Raw genomic sequence first — 17245 nt, forward strand, 5'->3', positions numbered from 1 at the left:
CTCTAACCAGGCCGTTATGCCGTTGTTGACATTTAGCCCCGGGTGCTCTCGAAACCGGTCCGCGATCTCGCGCCCCGGAAAGGGACGAAGGGAGGAGTCCCTGCAGACAGGACGACGCGCGGTATCCTGGCGCGTTTCGCGAGAAGGAGCGTCGATGGGAAAAAAGTTGACCTTCGTAGCACCTGCCTGCCGGGGATCTACCTGCCTGCGCGATTCGGCAGGGGGAACAAGGGGGAGTCTGTGAGCCACTCGGAGGCCCGTCGGGCCCGAAAGGGCCCGCGGCGCCCGCTACCCGAACGACGTAATGGGATTGGCATTGTCGACCATTAACATGACAATGTGCCTCCTAAACGGGACGCTTGTACATACGTGAGGGCCACCTATGGGGTGTGTATTTCGGTTAAATGCCTGTCGCCCCGATACGTAGCCCCGATAGGGACTCGAGAAAGAGAAAGATAGAGAGAAGCAGAGAGAAGTGTCTCTAAATACGGTGTTGTTATGATAATTATCGCTCGGGCCCACCATGTATATGTGTGTGTGTGTGTGTGTGTGTGTGTGTGTGTGTGTGTGTGTGCGTGTATGTGTGTGCACAGTACCCATTATGCACGACGAGGCGCCTCCTCACAATATTGTGATATCCGATACAGCGCAGTGCACGCAATGCGCGGAACCGAGTATGCTAGGACATTTCCGTCAGTATCGTCGATCTAGGGTTGCACGTTCATGGTGTATGGTGTATTATACGCGCTTTTAAGTTATATAACAATTTTGAAATACGCGTGTGTGATTATCATAAGCGTGACTTTTTTCAATTTATCACGCGGAGAATAATTGCAGATTGATACTGGAAGTTATATCTATCTTTCTCTAAGAAATATGGCGACTCTTAAGTGCGCCGTTCTTGAGACTATTATAAATTTGAGGTGCGATTTTTTTTCGTGTTGAAAAATTATGGAGTTATGTTTCAAAAGATTAAAGAATAATTCTTTAATGGATAATTCAAAAGTTGTATATAATAATATTTTATTATATTATATGTCAATACGTATTCTTTTAAAAGAATTGTATTCGGTGTTCATTGAAGCAAGTCTTTATACGACACGTGGCTGTGCGATTAATTATGTATGGTAATAAATACCATACATAATTAATCACGATACAGTTAGCAATACTGTCGAGAATCTGCGCTTTCATGCCAACGCATGTAACTATACAAAGATGATCTATAGCATGCGATACAACTGAAACTGGCCTTTTCTTGCAATCTTGGTACATTTAAATCGAAGAATCTACTTACACGAAATCTCACAAATAAGAATCCAGAGCAACACAATAAAATAATTTTCTAAAGACTTGAACAAAATTGCCCCTGAGTAATAAAATAAGATCTGAATAAATTTTCTTAACTTCAAAGCTGGATATCACCGAAGCTTTCGATTCGCACTTGCAAGATCTAATATATCGGCAATTCAATTAAGCGCACTATGTTTGCATCATGCTCAATGTTATATAGATACGAATCTATGAAGGTAGATGGAGAGAATTGCGGGGAGGAAGCGAGTAGAATGTTACGACGAGACGTCTCGAGCATATCGCAGGGTCTAACAATCACGAGCGATGAAGAGGGCGAGACTTAATTAGCCGTTCGCGTCGCGTAATTACGTCATTTTCGATTCCGTTACGAGAGAAATGACAGCCACCCCGCCACCCTCGCTCTAAGTCTCGTCCCTTTATACTCTCCCTCGATATCCCGTAAAACTGGCCGCCGTCTACGGCTATTACCTTGAGCAACCTCCACGAGGAAGGCGTGAGGCGCCGCGATATACATCAAAAACATAATTATCACCGCCGCAGAGCCACTTTTACAGACGGCGATTCCGCCGATGCGTCGTCGGAATACGGCCGCTCCCGGCGAAACGATTACAGCTTTAACTCATTAAAGCCCGAAGTGAAACGTTACGTTACTCAATGCTGTCTCCACAACGTGCAAATTTATGCCCTCGACATGAATGAATCGATCATCGAAGCACCTCGATACGTCCGGCGACGTGCAATAATAATCTTCTCGCGATTGCGATTCTTATCGCCCGGGATGCAGCTGCAGGTCGTACGAGTCGTTCGGATGGGCGCGTGTTCATCGCATGCGACTGTAACACGATCGGTTGTAAACCTCGAGAATCAACGAGCGTATTGGGGTCATTAGTTGAGCAGCGATTGTGCTCCTTTTAGGCGCGCTTATTAACGCGCCTGTTAGCACCCGTCCGCGGTGCGCCTCGCTCGATTAGCCGACCGTATAATTATCGCCTCTTCGTCCTTCCCCCCGGCACTTTTCTTCGCTGCGTCTTATCTCGACCCGTCACGAACATGTCCGAGGAAACGCGGAGGGCTGCTCCTTGACCGTAACGCGACTCCGAAGACGTTGAGGAGTTCCGGCTGTCGATACATGCCTGGTATCTTGAGAAATAGACGTCAACGCTAATGCATACCAGCGTGTAAATAATTTTGTAATGTAGCTTTATGCTGATGTACTTTAAAAGTAGCGGCATTAAGGGCGAAAGAGCATCCATTTTTCATTATCATTTTTTATTAAATTAATCGCATGATGTTTACGTTTATTCAAATATTGAAATACATGTTAGCGAAAAAAAAAGCTTAAATCCAAAATTCTAATGTGTGTTTTCAATTGTATAATAATAAGTATTACACATTATATTATATTATTGAAAATGGAAATATATGTAATATACATTATTACAGAATAATTATGTATGTTATATAGTATTTTTCTTTATATTAAAAAAAATTAAGAAAAGTTTTTATTCTATTTTTGTTCTAATTATTTCGGATCAAAAATAATTTTTAAATGGCATGACTTTCCAATTTTTATTTGAGCTACCTCGATATCCAGATTTTTTGTTTTTGCATCAACCATCTGCGTCTGGCTGGTCATGACTTTTCCTTAAGTGATAATTTCTAATCTGCGACCGTTTTTAACATCCATCTCTATCTCATAGCGGGACGAGTGTTAATCATCCGTACGTTTTTGCAAAAATAATAATTATAAATTTTTACGACTAGATCCCGATGTGACGCACACTCTTCCTTCTTATTTGGACAAAATAGGAAAGATAAAAAAACTCGATAATAACATTAAATAAAAACAAACATGTAGATGATGCACAGGCACATGAAACCTATTTTAATGCCGGTTCTGAAAACGGCAGACTTTTTTCTGAAGAAGTTCTGTGGGCAAGAATACTCTCGTGGTTTGCGAGACTATCGAGAGGAGACACGTATGAAAATATTTTAGTTCTGCCAGGAATCGAACCCGGGATCTCTAGCGTACTAGAAACCAACGCGCTGTCCACCATGCCACGCTCGCCTTCGTGCTGATTTCGCGACGACTGTTAATCATCCGCACGTTGAATCGCGCGTAAAGGATTTATGCTCGCAATTTGCGCGGGGATCGCAAACGCTCGTAGCACCACTCGCCAAGCATCTCTCCGCACAGGTGGAGAGGAGAGATCCCCGGGCGCGATTCCGCGACTCTCACGGCGCGATAAAACGGCCGGCTTTTCTTCCACGCTGCGGCCGCGAGATAGAAGCCATTAATGTAAGTCACCTGTTACAAGACGCGCGGAATTAAGCTCGGTAAATTATACGTTGCGTCACATACGTTGCGCACGCTCGTATTCCTCGTTCGTCGTGATCACGGAGAAGTTATCGGGTACGCGCGTTACGATCGTAATGAACTTCCCCTTTCGGCGTCGCCATCTCCTCCGGCTTGTTATCATAACACGCCTCGTCATCGAATTCAACCGTTATCTATCAGGATCATTCTTGCACGAAGCTAAAACTGAAAAGCGATGCGTGAGAAAACTGTTATATAAATAAGCAGAATTGTGACACGCTGAATATTCATTAGTAATATCCGGTTTTACAATTACATGTGTGTACTCTCTCTTTTATATTTTGTTTATATTTTATTATTCTAACTTTTGCACGTGTGATTTTAAAGATTTTGTTAAAGCAAATAGGTAATTCTATATTATATAATTTTCGAAACTTTATGTTTATAATTTTCCATGAGAATGAAATGAGTGCTCTAGGTTTGTAATTAGCATTCGTTGGAAGAATTCATTTTGATCTACTTATGGAACATATAATTATATAATTTACTATGTGTCAAGATGAAAGATTGACGTTATCCTTGATTTCTCTTTTGAAAGTTACGTATGTCATATGCTTCAGAAACGTTTGTCTCTACCAACGGATGTGGGATGCATTTCTAATCCAGAAAGTCATCTCTCTTTTTCTGCAGTCGTGAAACTACAAATAAAATCTTTAGTTAGTAGAATAAAAGAATATTTATGTGCTTCAGCTATTTTACAAATCTCTTAACACAATTGTTTCTTTAAAAGTACAGAAAGTTTATTTTATTTTATTTTTTATTTTAGCAGAAAATTACCTCATTTAGCTCTTTATTTATTGGATTATTTTAAATATACAGTATTAAGATCATAACATTGTGGATTAGACGGATTTTTTTGCGAGTCGTCTTGGGAAGAGCTGGACACTGTAGAAAGAGACAGAATACGATCGCATGAGTGAGCGAGCGAGAGAGATGGTGAGCCGTGAGGCTCGCGGGGATTCTTCCATGCCCTTCGGAAATGTCATATAGCTGTCGGGTGCCGCGGAGGCAATATTTCACGCCGATAGATTCCCCCAGTCCCCCTTTCGCGACTCGTCCTCTCCCTCGCGGGCCTCACCTCCCAGCGTCACCTCCCTCGCACGTCCCCGCCACCGGTACTTTTGAAGGAGTTTTTACGGAGTCCCTCGATCTTTAATCACAGCTCGACCTTCCATTGTCAGTGACGTCACCTCCGACTCCGGGAAGGGTGCTCAGGGGATGCTTTGTGTCGGGCTGCGCTGATCCCTCTCCGCGTCATTTGTCTCCGGACGCCTTATTTGTACGCGCATATAGAGAGTGAGAAAGAGACGAGAGGAAGAAAAGAGAGAAAGAGAAAATCTCCGTGATTCTACGGACGCGACTTTCGCGCGGGTGAAGAAGAGGACGAGGGTCGATATGCGTCGGAGAAGAGATTCCGCTGTACCGCAAGCACATGTCGATATGTATATCCTGGCAAGAACCGCGTCGCGTCTTGTCGACGCGATGGCTTTTGCTGAACAAGCGACTCCTCGCAGTCTTACCCTCCTTCCCTTATTCCTTCGATAACCTGCTCTCGCTGAGCTGGATTACAATGGTATATATACACATCCTCGGGATTATCCCGCCGGGTATGGACGTGCGATAGACGATCGCTTCCGTTTCGGCTGCAATATCGAGGCAATATCGCTCGTCTTTATGAATGAAGCTTGAAAACTATACTTTCGACGGTAGATTTTAGATTAGATGCCAGGAAACAGTGCCTCTTCTCCAGATGTACTAAACTTTATAGAAACAATTCGAGTAGTAATACAAAATCACCAAAATCCTTTCAAAATTGCAATAGTGGATATATAAGAAGAATAAAATGTTGCATATAAATTTAAAGGAAAGATTTAATTTAATGTTAATATATTTTTTTTATAAAAATTTAGAGATTAATCTCAGAATCGCGAATGTCTTATGTTAAAGTTTATGTTAAAGTAAAGCCTGTTTCCAAATTCAAACTCTGAAATTTGTCTCTGTTAAATACAGAAATTTTTTATTTTTTAATAGTGATATATAAAATGTTGTAGTTTGAATAATTTTACGAGTTTAAGATTACGGATGAAAAAAAGTTGTTCTTTAAAGTCAATTTGGATTTATATTAATACAGATTGTGAGTTTTACTTCGTGTAAAAGTTTACGAAGCGATCCGTGAAAATTACGCAACACGCGCCATAATTGTAGTATAAATATTAGAATCATAAGACGGTTGACGACACCGAGGTTCTCTCAGTGAAATTGAGACTAATGAGACAAAGAGTAGCGCTGGATCTAGCCGGTACGCACTGGAAAATGACGGAACTCGGGCAGATGACGTTAGTTTCGAAGAAGCGATAACAATGATTGCGTGACAGAAAATGACTAAAGAATACACTGGATACTTGAGAAAGAATGCATTACGCACAAAAAAAATTTATTGATTGATCCGTGATCTTATCAATTTCAATTTTATTTATTTACCATTAGTTTCTGACAGGGTCTTTACTACCAGGGTGTGGCCTAATCTTTTACTATACACCCACGTAATGATTTTGCAAATTTTTCTCAATTATTGTAGATCACAGATATGTCTAGAGAATAGTCACAGCATACAATACGTCATAATCTAAAGATATCTGAAATATGATTGAAACTCCCACGCTCACGTGGAAACTCGTGCAGAAGAGAAATGTCATAAAGTCAGTCGAATCATAAGTCAGTCGAAGAACACCGAATTTTTCAGATATTAAAGAAATATTGAATCTCTTTAATCTCAATTGTGTTTCTTCAAAAATAAATCTAGATACTCCACTTCGAAATATTCCATCCTTCATACTTACGAATGCTAAAGTATCGCAAAGCTACCAATAATTGATTTAACATCGCTACGCAACTCGCGCAATATTGATAAATTTCAGCCAATCGAATCGAGCACGCGGGGGGTCCCGAGGGGGTGTGCCCTAGCGTGGAAGACGGCAATGGGACTCAGGGTCCCCACTGCTGAAGATTGATCAATTTATGGTGGTGCTCGGTCAACGAGGCGCCACGGCATTTAGCGGTTAACGCGTGCAACGATAGAAAGAGAGAGAGGGAAAATGAGACGAGAGACGGCACGAGGAGGAAACCAGAGACGCCACTCAACAGCATTATTCGAACTGATGCGGTGAATTGACGCTGACGACATCGCACAGAGCCAATCCGACGGTTTGTTTATTGAGCGAGCGTTGGCGGATTCCTCGCGGTCTCTTTAATTGAGCCCTCGTCGATCGAGGCCGATACGAGTACGCGGCTGATCGCGCTCGGATTTCGTCGATTAGCATTATTACGACGTAGAGAAAGAGAAAAAGAAGAGTCTCCCTTCTTCTCGATTAACATTTATCCTCCAAGCGTGAAGACGCTGGAAGGAAAATTTATCACATTATTCTCTTACTAATAATTTTTTATTGCATATTTTAATTTTATCTTGCTATCAATTTATATTTCGCACGATGATAAAATGATTTAATTATCCTAAATAACAAGGAGTAGTTCTGGTAGAGTGAACATTGAATCGCGCATGAGACTTCATCAAAGTTAATCGGCGTTGATACATGTCAATGCTATTCAGACTTACATCATAATAATTGCCTGGCGGTTAGATTATTAGTCCACTTCTGCATCCAAAAAAAAGTATGTCGTATAAAAATTGTTTTATGAATTCTTTTTATGGAGCAATCTTGTCGTAGAGGAAATTATAATTATCGATTTATCGTCTGAAGTTACATCTAACAATTCCTCGGTAGTGTTCACTAGAAATTAAACGTTGATTGTCGATATAAATATTCTCGATGCAACGTATAGACACATAGAATAGACATAAAACATAGACATAAAACTATCGCCCGACAATTATAATAATAGCTAAGTTAATTTTCACTCGGAAAACAATTCACGCATATTTATGTAGTTTTTAGCACAGCTGTATTGTTCTTTGAAAAACGCAGGCTGCAGAAATCTATTAAGATCTTATAAGATATAGATTCCCTGAAGCGTTCGGCAATGATATGCAAACAAGCGTGTCGCAAGTACAAATAGCAATATGAACGAATACATTTAGATTTAACGTACGTTAATATAAGATATGCATATTTATTAAATAAATCATTTTTTATCGATTAAATTATAAATTTTTTTATATAAATGTAATATTAATTAATCCTATTTTTAATTATAAATGTAACATCTTCATAAGCGTTGTCATAATTTGTTTGTCAAATAAACTATTTTCTAATTTGCTTGTTTAATGTCAATTTATGACAGATTATAATGCAAAAAAAATTTGAAATTAGTTAACAATTAAAAATAAATTATTTCTTAAGTCTGTTATCATGACTTATAACACAGAAATAAATAAATAACGTATTCCGTAGTCTTTGATGTGTCTGTGTATCTTTATCTGCTCCAATAATTGGGAAACACATTGCAGTTTTCGTGTTGTCCACAGGCGGTTTTCGTGTTGTCACCGCTTTTCGCTTGGAAATGCAAATCGCGTTATTTCCCCGCGTACGCGTAATAGCCCATTATGCGCACATGGCTTCCACCACAAAGGAATCTGGCATCTGCAATGCGTTTAGGCACGCGCCGCGTGCTACGATGGTAGCATCACGAGGAATGATGAATCCCGTTCGAGAGTCCCGCAAAAAGAGTCACCGACCCTCGATACGTACGCCCGCTTTTCGATTGTCGACCATCCCCGTCGATTTATGCGCGCGGACAGCTACCCCGATTTCTCACATGTGCATGTCGCGTTTCCCGATAGTGCGATTTGTCCCGGTCCACTGCGACACGCAACTCTCGTTTCATGAAAAAATATAATAATGCCAACTTGCCTTCATATACACGTGACGAGTAATGTGTAAGGAGATGACGAGCATCTGGATGTGATAATGACTAACCAAAGTAATTTATAATTCCATTTAGAGAGACGTAAAAAAAAACACTGTGAAACAAATTATCTTTTCTTCCGAGTTATTTTCAATGAAAACAAGTTTTTTTTTTTTGTAAAAAATGGAAAAATATAATAACGAAGAAGATGACGAGATCAATTAGTTAATGTTATGTTTGTGATATATTTTCCAATAATGGAAATATATTTTTTATAATTATTAATGTCTAACAAATTATTTACACGGATAAAGAATATCTATATCTATCTATATCTATATCTGCAAGCCAGTTAAACTAGTTTATTTTATTTAAATAAAGTTTAACAATAAAATAAGTACAGCCGATATATTTAAGCAAATCAACGCACCATTTCTCTTTCTCCGCGTGAACAAGAGGCTAGATTTTCCGCAAAACAATGGTACGGTTTTACGGGTAAACCGTAGTGAGCAGATGGCCCACGTGATTAGTCTGACATTTGCACTGGCAGTGTCTCCGGTTAGCACGTGCATTCCAACAATTTCACTCTCGTCTACCCGGAGGTTTTAGTCTTCGGTGCAATCCGACGAAAACTTTAATTCTCGCGTTGAAATGAAGAGTCACTTTAGCACTAAATTAACCAACAATTATTCAAATCGTTTCTCGCGCAATAAATTAGAAATAACTGTAATCTATACGTTTGATTTGTTAATTCGCCTCAGATTAAACTAAATTAATTAGATTAAATTAATTAATATTCCCGCTAACAAATGCTGAAAAAACTCGATCCTTCCGAAAGTTATAAAATTAAATGAATAATCAATTTTGACTGCGCAGGTAATTTCGACGTAACAGATTAAAATACTATTCTATCTTCGAATGTTCTCACGCGAACATTTTTGTAAGTCCGATTCCGGCAAGTCGATCATTTGTCCATCATTGTTTGGACGTTTAATTTTTTTCTTTTCCCTTCCTCCTTTCTAGTCGCGATCGCCGATCTATTCGAAAGAGGAACTCTCCGGCTCGCTAATCATGGTTAATGAGCAAAACAATAATTAACTTGATAATAAAGCATAGGTGCTTCCTTCATATATGTAGATTAAACGGCAACAGTTATCGCCTTCCGCGCGCATCGAGAGATAACGAGAGGAACGTTCGGAGCGGAAAAACTGAGATTTTCTACCATCGGCTACCGTTCTATTCGAACACGAGCAAGAGATTAGGGTCAAGGCACAAAGAAACGAGCTTCTTACGACATATATTTCAAGAAACTTTGATATTAGTCATGAATATAAAATAATTTTATTCCATGAGTTTAAATAATTTTTCACACGCATGATCGATCCTTTACCAATCGTATTTTTTTCCATAACAGAAACTAATATCTGTTTCTAGCTTGCCTAATTACAACACATTAAAATTTAGCAATAATCATACATAAGAATAATAAAATATATGTAGAAAAGAAATTTTGTAATGTAGCAATAATCTTTATTGACTGAAAATTAATTATATAAAAGTTACATCAACGATTCTTGGCAACAAATCAATAATCGTCTATTCATCCAGATTAAAAAATATAATTTGATGAGTAGGTAATTATGCAACTTTTGCATACTCAATTTTTAGTCAATAATTACATAAAGATTATTGTTATAATAAATAAAACTTCTTTTCTACATATCTTTTATTATTTTTATACATACATGATATTAAAAAACATAATACATTATTCTTAATTCTGTCTAAAAATTTTCTTCCGTTTTTTTTTTTTTTTTGTTACAGACGCCTGCGGTCTCTCAGACGTAGGGCATATCGAATCTCTCCAGGAAAAATCGCAGTGCGCCCTGGAGGAATATTGTCGGACCCAATATCCGAATCAGCCGACGAGGTTCGGCAAGCTGCTGCTGCGACTACCGTCGTTGCGTACGGTGTCGTCGCAGGTGATCGAGCAGCTCTTCTTCGTGCGGTTAGTAGGCAAGACGCCGATCGAGACGCTCATCAGGGACATGCTGCTGAGCGGCAACAGCTTCAACTGGCCGTACATATCCACGATGTGACACTCTGTCTGGCGGCAGCTAGCTTCCGCATAATATTACACATCGAACAGCGGTGTCGCGGCGCCCGACGATGACCCGCGGGCTCGATTCGCATACGGATAGAGAAGAGTCGAGCGTGGCGACTCCAGGATGGACGACACCGCGAATCCCGAATATGCTCGACACGACGCAAAGAACGACGGAACAGCGAGGGAACCCTGTCTTGCTTTTGTCGCTCGAAGTCGTCCGAGAATCGACGCGTCATTCTCGTCGATCGTCGTCGTTGACTCGATTACGTATCCGCGTTGCTTCGTTTCAACCGCGTGACGCGTTAAAGATATTTCTCTATTGATACTTGTACTCGCGCTTTGCTGGACCGATACGATACTCACGGATTAAAATTTCAGTCAAAACTTAAGGATTTTACTCGTACTCGACAAGTTAACAAGAGGACGCGCGTCGAGGACGGAAGCGAAGGATTACGGATGAAATAGCGAGATTGAGGAGAATTGAGCGAGATCATTAACGGAGTTCAGTCGAGGGTGATAGGATAATGCGCGTGAAGCGGCGAGAAAGGTGGGCGTGCGATGAGGAGAGGATTGTCTTGTTCGTTGGAGAAGAGGAATTTTCGGTGACGTGCGAGGAAAGAGAGAGAAAGAGAAAGAAAGACGGGGAAGAAAAATATTTAATAAAGACGTTGCTCATTCAGAGAATCGCGGAGGCGCCGAGTGGCCCGACAGCGCCCAGGAACATCTACTGGGCGTTAAAACTTGGTACTCACTAAAGTGGTCGAGCCGAAAGAGAGGGAGGGATTTTATGCATACAAGGAGCTCGTCAGTTATTTCATGCGTATGTATGTGTGTGCGTCGGTGGAAGAGCGAGGGAAAGCGAGTGAACAAGAATGAATGAGACGGAAAAAGAGAGAGAAAAAGAAAGAGAGATTGAAAGAGATATAGGAGGTTTGAGGAAGGAGGGATAGATAGATAGATAAGCGTTTTGTTATATGATAAAGGATGAAATAAAGAGTGAGAGGGGTGGAAGCGAGAGGGAGGACGAGCGTGGCGTGAAGAAGTCATAAATTAGCATTTATAATCAACGATGGGAGAGAGGGGAGGGAGAGAGAGAGAGCTGGTGGATCTCCCATCGCTATCTCGAATCAATCTTCGCGTCGAGTACTCACTATTAGTCGAGTCATGCCATGGGCCTTAGTCATTCGTCTTGACGCCTCCTCTACGAGGCTGCGTTCTCCAAGTTCATAGCCCGTGAAACATTCTTTCGGAAATATCCCTTTCGGTCGGACGACGCTCGCGTCTGCACGCACACCGTAGATCTAAATTCCACAACGTCGCTTTCGTCGAACTTGTTCGTGATTTTCGAGGATTATCAAACGGTAAGTCGCGATTTCATCTTGGTTATTTTTATATAGCTATGCGATCGAATATCCTGATTCTTCGAGGACTCTTCTAGAATGTAGGATCCTCTCCTTAGAACCTCAGATGCGATTTCAATCATTGTCTTATAATAAAATAATTTGTAAACTGTTTGCGTAAATTTTTCTTTCCTTCGGATAAGTGTAAAATGTGCTAAGTTTATTAAATCGGAAATTATCATCTTTTTCGCGAAAAGTACTTTTGCATAAACTTATTAAATTTCTACATAATTTTAATATTTTATAAAAAAAATGCAACACGATGCTATACCTGAAATCTATTTAATATTAGAAAAAAAAATCATTATTAATAAATAGCGGAAATTTTTTAAGTAACATGTTTTATTTATTATATGTGAAAATAATTGTAAACTAATTTTAACAATCTTTACGCATTTTAATTTTTATTTTTCTCACGATTTTCTTAGCTGTGCATTTTGTGAAACGATTCGACTACTTTTGTTATTGCTTTAAGTTATTTACTATACTCTCTCAGAGTCGCTCGAACGATTCGTCAAATCCGTTTTATATTTGATTGTTTTATTTTTAAAGGTAAAGGCCACGATACGTGATGTTATTGAAAAGTTCTATTTAAAAATAAATATATTGTACAAATTTTTATGTATAGTACTTAGATAAAAGCGAAGAGAGTCGGGCATCATCGGCACACCCGGTAATTTAATGCGAGTCGACTTTATCGATATAAAAAGAAACTGTTTGTTGTAAGTAGGATGTAAAGTGCAAAACACGTTGCATTTTACGGCGCGAAATCACGAAGGAAGCAACGAAATAAATCAGTTTCCTTCCGCGTTCGCGCGATCGTAATAGCGGCGTTTGTGCGAATAGCGTTCAATGCGATTGCATTTACTTGTGTTGTACTAGAATAATGACGGCGATTTCAACGTCTCGTCTAATCGCGACGATGATCGTCCTCGAGGAGAACCTCGAGGAGGAGAAAACAGCGAGCGACGGCGAAACTTCATATGTGACGTTCAACTTGGATGACAATACCGCGCGATATCATATATACAGCCAATATTATGTATCTTGTAAATACTGATATTTTTACCTTGGGTTACTTAAAAGCGTACGTGACGAGACCACTCGAGAGTGCGAGGCAACGTCTTCTTTGTATGCTAGTGCCATTGCGCGTCACATCATCGCATCACGATTAATCCCGCGGCAATCCCGCGGGACCGGTTGACCGATCGATCGATCGATCGATAGAATACTCGGGACACAGTTGATTCGAGACGGTAATTCCGAGACGAGAGTCCAGAGGAAATACGCTGCGGTAAGGTAAGTCGTTATCTTGTTGCACTGACAAAGAAACCTTATGAATTCGGAAATTCTGATTTTGATGGATCATTTCACGTAGCTGGGATAAATAAATGAGCATAGGATTTCTCGGTTAATGCAAAAAGATAAATTCGAAGGCTTTTTAATTTTGCTTTACACTAAAACACTATCACAAGATTTATAAGCAATTTATATGGCATATGGAAACTACAACTACTTTGATGTAGCTTCTTATTTTCAGTGCAATTCTTATTTTCAGTGCTATAAATATTTTTTACAGAGTAATAAGCTGAATAAAAATAATTTCTCTTTCAGGTGTAATGAAATAAAGATGTATTATTGCAAATCTTTTGTACGAAACAATTAAGAATTTCTAAATTTCTATCTATTCCATTTAAGCATATGCAAAATTAAAATCAGAATGTCCGAGTTGGCAAGGTTCTTTTATGAAAGATGCTTAAATAAAATGTACTTGCGATTGCGGGCGAAATGCGCCAAAATTTTGTTGTTAGTTCTCGCAAAAATACATTTTATGTTATTGAATACCGTTTCTGATTGTCAGTGTGGCTAGAAATCTCGACGGGATAACTTCGATGATTTGTCAAATTGTATGAACAATTTGACTCGTTACATCCTGTACAATGTATTAAATGCAAATATTCATTGAAGGAATACAATGGAAATGTCACGGCATTTATAACGATTAAATAATTAAGAATTTCTCGATAATGTAAATTATTGAAAATTATAAATATGTCAATTTTATTTTATACTTTATTATTAATTATTTATTTTATTAAATTATACGTTATTAATTATTCTTATAATTAATATAATTTTATGAGATTCTTTGATAAATCTACTGAAGTTTATGAATTTTGTGTTTGAAAACAAGGTTTAATGTAATGTGATTAATGTTAGTCATTTCTTAAAATTTTGTCAAAGAAAATTTTCTGAAACATATTGTTCTATTTAACAAAATGGATAATACGAAACAAGAGAAGCAAGAAGCAAAGAAGCGATTCCGAAATTCTTTACTTATTTTTTAAAAAGCATCTCAATTTAGGATGTAACGGGTCAAAATTGAGACACACTACGCCACGAGATATATCGAAATATATTTTTGATTAAAATATGAAGAATATTACATGTTGTTCTCCGGACAGATAAAGATACAGTAATTATGAATTGAACATGCGTGAAACGAGGACAATGCGGCGAGATGTGTGTGTGTGTGTGTGTGTGTGTGTGTGTGTGTGTGTGTGTGTGTGTGTGTGTGTGTTTTATGGAAAATTAAAGGAGAAAACGAGCACTAGAATGAACGGGTGAGCGAGATCGCAAAATAATGTGATAATACGTATGTCAAAATTGAAATCCGATTTTTCGAAACGGTGCTTTTTCTATCTTATAAATATTGTATAATATATTGTATACACAAGCAACAGCACAACGGATTCGACGCGTTGTATAGGGTTGTTTAATGATATTAAGAAGAGATATTTGAATACTACGTTATAGTAAATGTGGCAATGTCGAGTTAGTTATTTAGTGGAGCACTTTTTTCTAGGGGTATATGGGATATTTCTAATATTTTTAAGCAGCGGTCGTTCCTTATAGGAAATTCTGCGACTAAGTTTCCTCGAGCGGGATTCAAATTGATGATTCAATTGATAGCACTGCAGCTGCATTGCTCGTGGATATAAATCCTCTGTTTCAAAATGAATGCACAAATTTTGAAAATTTTCGTAAAAAATATATAATATGATATTATTGTCGCGGGTATATGTTCTTTCTTTGTCAACTTTCATCATTAAACTTTTGGCTATACTATAATTAAATAGCTCTATCTTGTAATTTTTTCTTCTCTTCTTTTTAATTCAGAAATAAATAGATTTTGATTAAATTAAATTTGTAATTATATGCAATTTTAAGAATAAGTAGCTTATTATACATGCAGGATAAGGAAATATCGATTCGAATGCGAAAAAGGATGATCACTACCATACATCGAGTACTTAAATGCTTACGAATGATGCTATATTTTCTGTACATTTTATGTTCGCCTTTTCCACCTTCGCTCATTTAGCAGGAAGTGATAGTGATTGTCAGAATGTAAAAAGAATCGATGATTAGACAATTCAATTAGACGGAATAATAATAAATGATTTCTTGTCATTTCAGGAAGCGCAAGAAAAATTTATAGAATAATGTAAACCATAAATAATCTTTGTTAAAGAAATTTTATGTTTTTATATAGAAGGATAAAGCATAAAATTTTAGTCTCTCGCTTCGAAATAATTATTAAAATTGTTTTTTTAAAATGAAAATTGTATGTAACCTAGACTTTTATTTATTTTATTGTAATATAGTATGTCATATATTTCTGCATAGAGAACATCTTAATATATTGTTATTCTCAATTATTTGTACAGGAAAAGTAGTACACATGACGAACTTTACTTTTTATCAATTTGTCATTATTTCACCCAAAATCTGGATATAAAAGTCCTTGTTGACGCATTCGCATGGCGATTTTTCACGATGTGAATCCCCTTCGAGGTGCTCGCACGATACGGTTGCTCACGAAACTCAAAAATGTATTATACCGATAAACGAACGCGTGTGTACGTACGGGCGCGAGAGAATGACATTCTTATACATAGTTATGTATAAAATCGTGAAAATTTTTGTATAAAAAACATGTAAATAACTAATATATATATAAATATAAATAAAGAATATAAATATATATGAATGCATATAAATATATAAATATGAAAATATATGAACATATATATAAATGAATTGCAAAGAAAATATAAATATATATATATATATAAATGAATATATATATATATATATATAAAAAATGGATATATATTGTATCGTAGCGTCACGTAGAACATCGCTACGACGAGTAATAAAAGCATTATTGATGATGATGTAACCAGTGTCGAGACGCATAACGGCGATATGTACGAAGTTGTAGATGTAACGCGACTGGTCTTTTTTGCAGATGTTATAATAAGAAAATATCACGTTACAAAGTATAACCGGTGTACTGATTTTTCTAACCCTTGCGCAATATTTACGATATCGCAAACCTCGAGTTTGCAACTTTCTTCACGTGCGCTATTAAAGCCGGATCGTATAAATCATCTGTCAATGCGAAAAACATAAATATTAATATGTTAATATATTTCACAATAAATTCAGTTTTCTAACTTGTTTCAAACTTGACGATTATCTCTTTACGCATGTCTTGTTTTGTTTATTTCATTTTGCAAGTTATAATATTTTTCTGTGTAACTTCTTATAACTTCTTATTTTAATGTTATGCAATTTCCTAACAATATTCAGTTTAAAAATTATAATTACTACTATTACTTATTTCGAAAGATTTGAAAGAAATTATCTTGCTGGGAGAATGTCATACTGTTCAGAGATAAGCGTAAGTATTAGATGAGTAAAATGTATAAATGCATATATGCAATAATAAATCATGAGACATCACAATCAATTATAAAAAAATATTCTTTTCACTGGAGAAACTGAATGCACAAAAATTTTAAATATATAGTTATTTTGCAATGAAAAATGAATTCACCGGGCGAATTCATGTCAAGAAGGATAATTCGTATATTTCGTATTTAAAAGAGGTCCTTTTTGGCCTTATCAATTACTTTCATTCATCTTAATTTTCAAATTATTAGATATTTTTAAAATCATTGTTAACACAATACGGATTTGTTCTTACAATGATAAAAATTTAAAGAAAACACCGAGGAAGGAAAAGGAGAAAAAACACAAAAAAGGCTCGCGACACGTAAGGCAAAAGGAGCAAGAAAAAGGCGGTAAGAAGAGAAGAAAAAAGGGGAGGGAAAC

At 37.6% G+C, this 17245-nt stretch overlaps 1 protein-coding gene across 3 annotated transcripts in view; it reads left to right on the forward strand.

Annotated features, from left to right (window-relative positions):
- svp (COUP transcription factor 2) overlaps positions 1-16413 on the forward strand; it is a 180935-nt gene extending 164522 nt beyond the window's left edge. For all 3 annotated transcript variants that reach the window (XM_089083548.1, XM_011645629.3, XM_011645630.3), the window contains exon 4: positions 10379-16413. In XM_089083548.1, coding sequence (XP_088939674.1) covers positions 10379-10653 — 275 coding nt within the window. In that variant the 3' untranslated portion in view covers positions 10654-16413. The remainder of the gene's footprint in view (positions 1-10378) is intronic.
- Positions 16414-17245: the final 832 nt, after the last annotated feature.

The sequence above is a fragment of the Pogonomyrmex barbatus genome, unplaced genomic scaffold (genome assembly GCF_055798465.1).
Source record: "Pogonomyrmex barbatus isolate J1 unplaced genomic scaffold, ASM5579846v1 scaffold7, whole genome shotgun sequence".
Taxonomy (NCBI): domain Eukaryota; kingdom Metazoa; phylum Arthropoda; class Insecta; order Hymenoptera; family Formicidae; genus Pogonomyrmex; species Pogonomyrmex barbatus.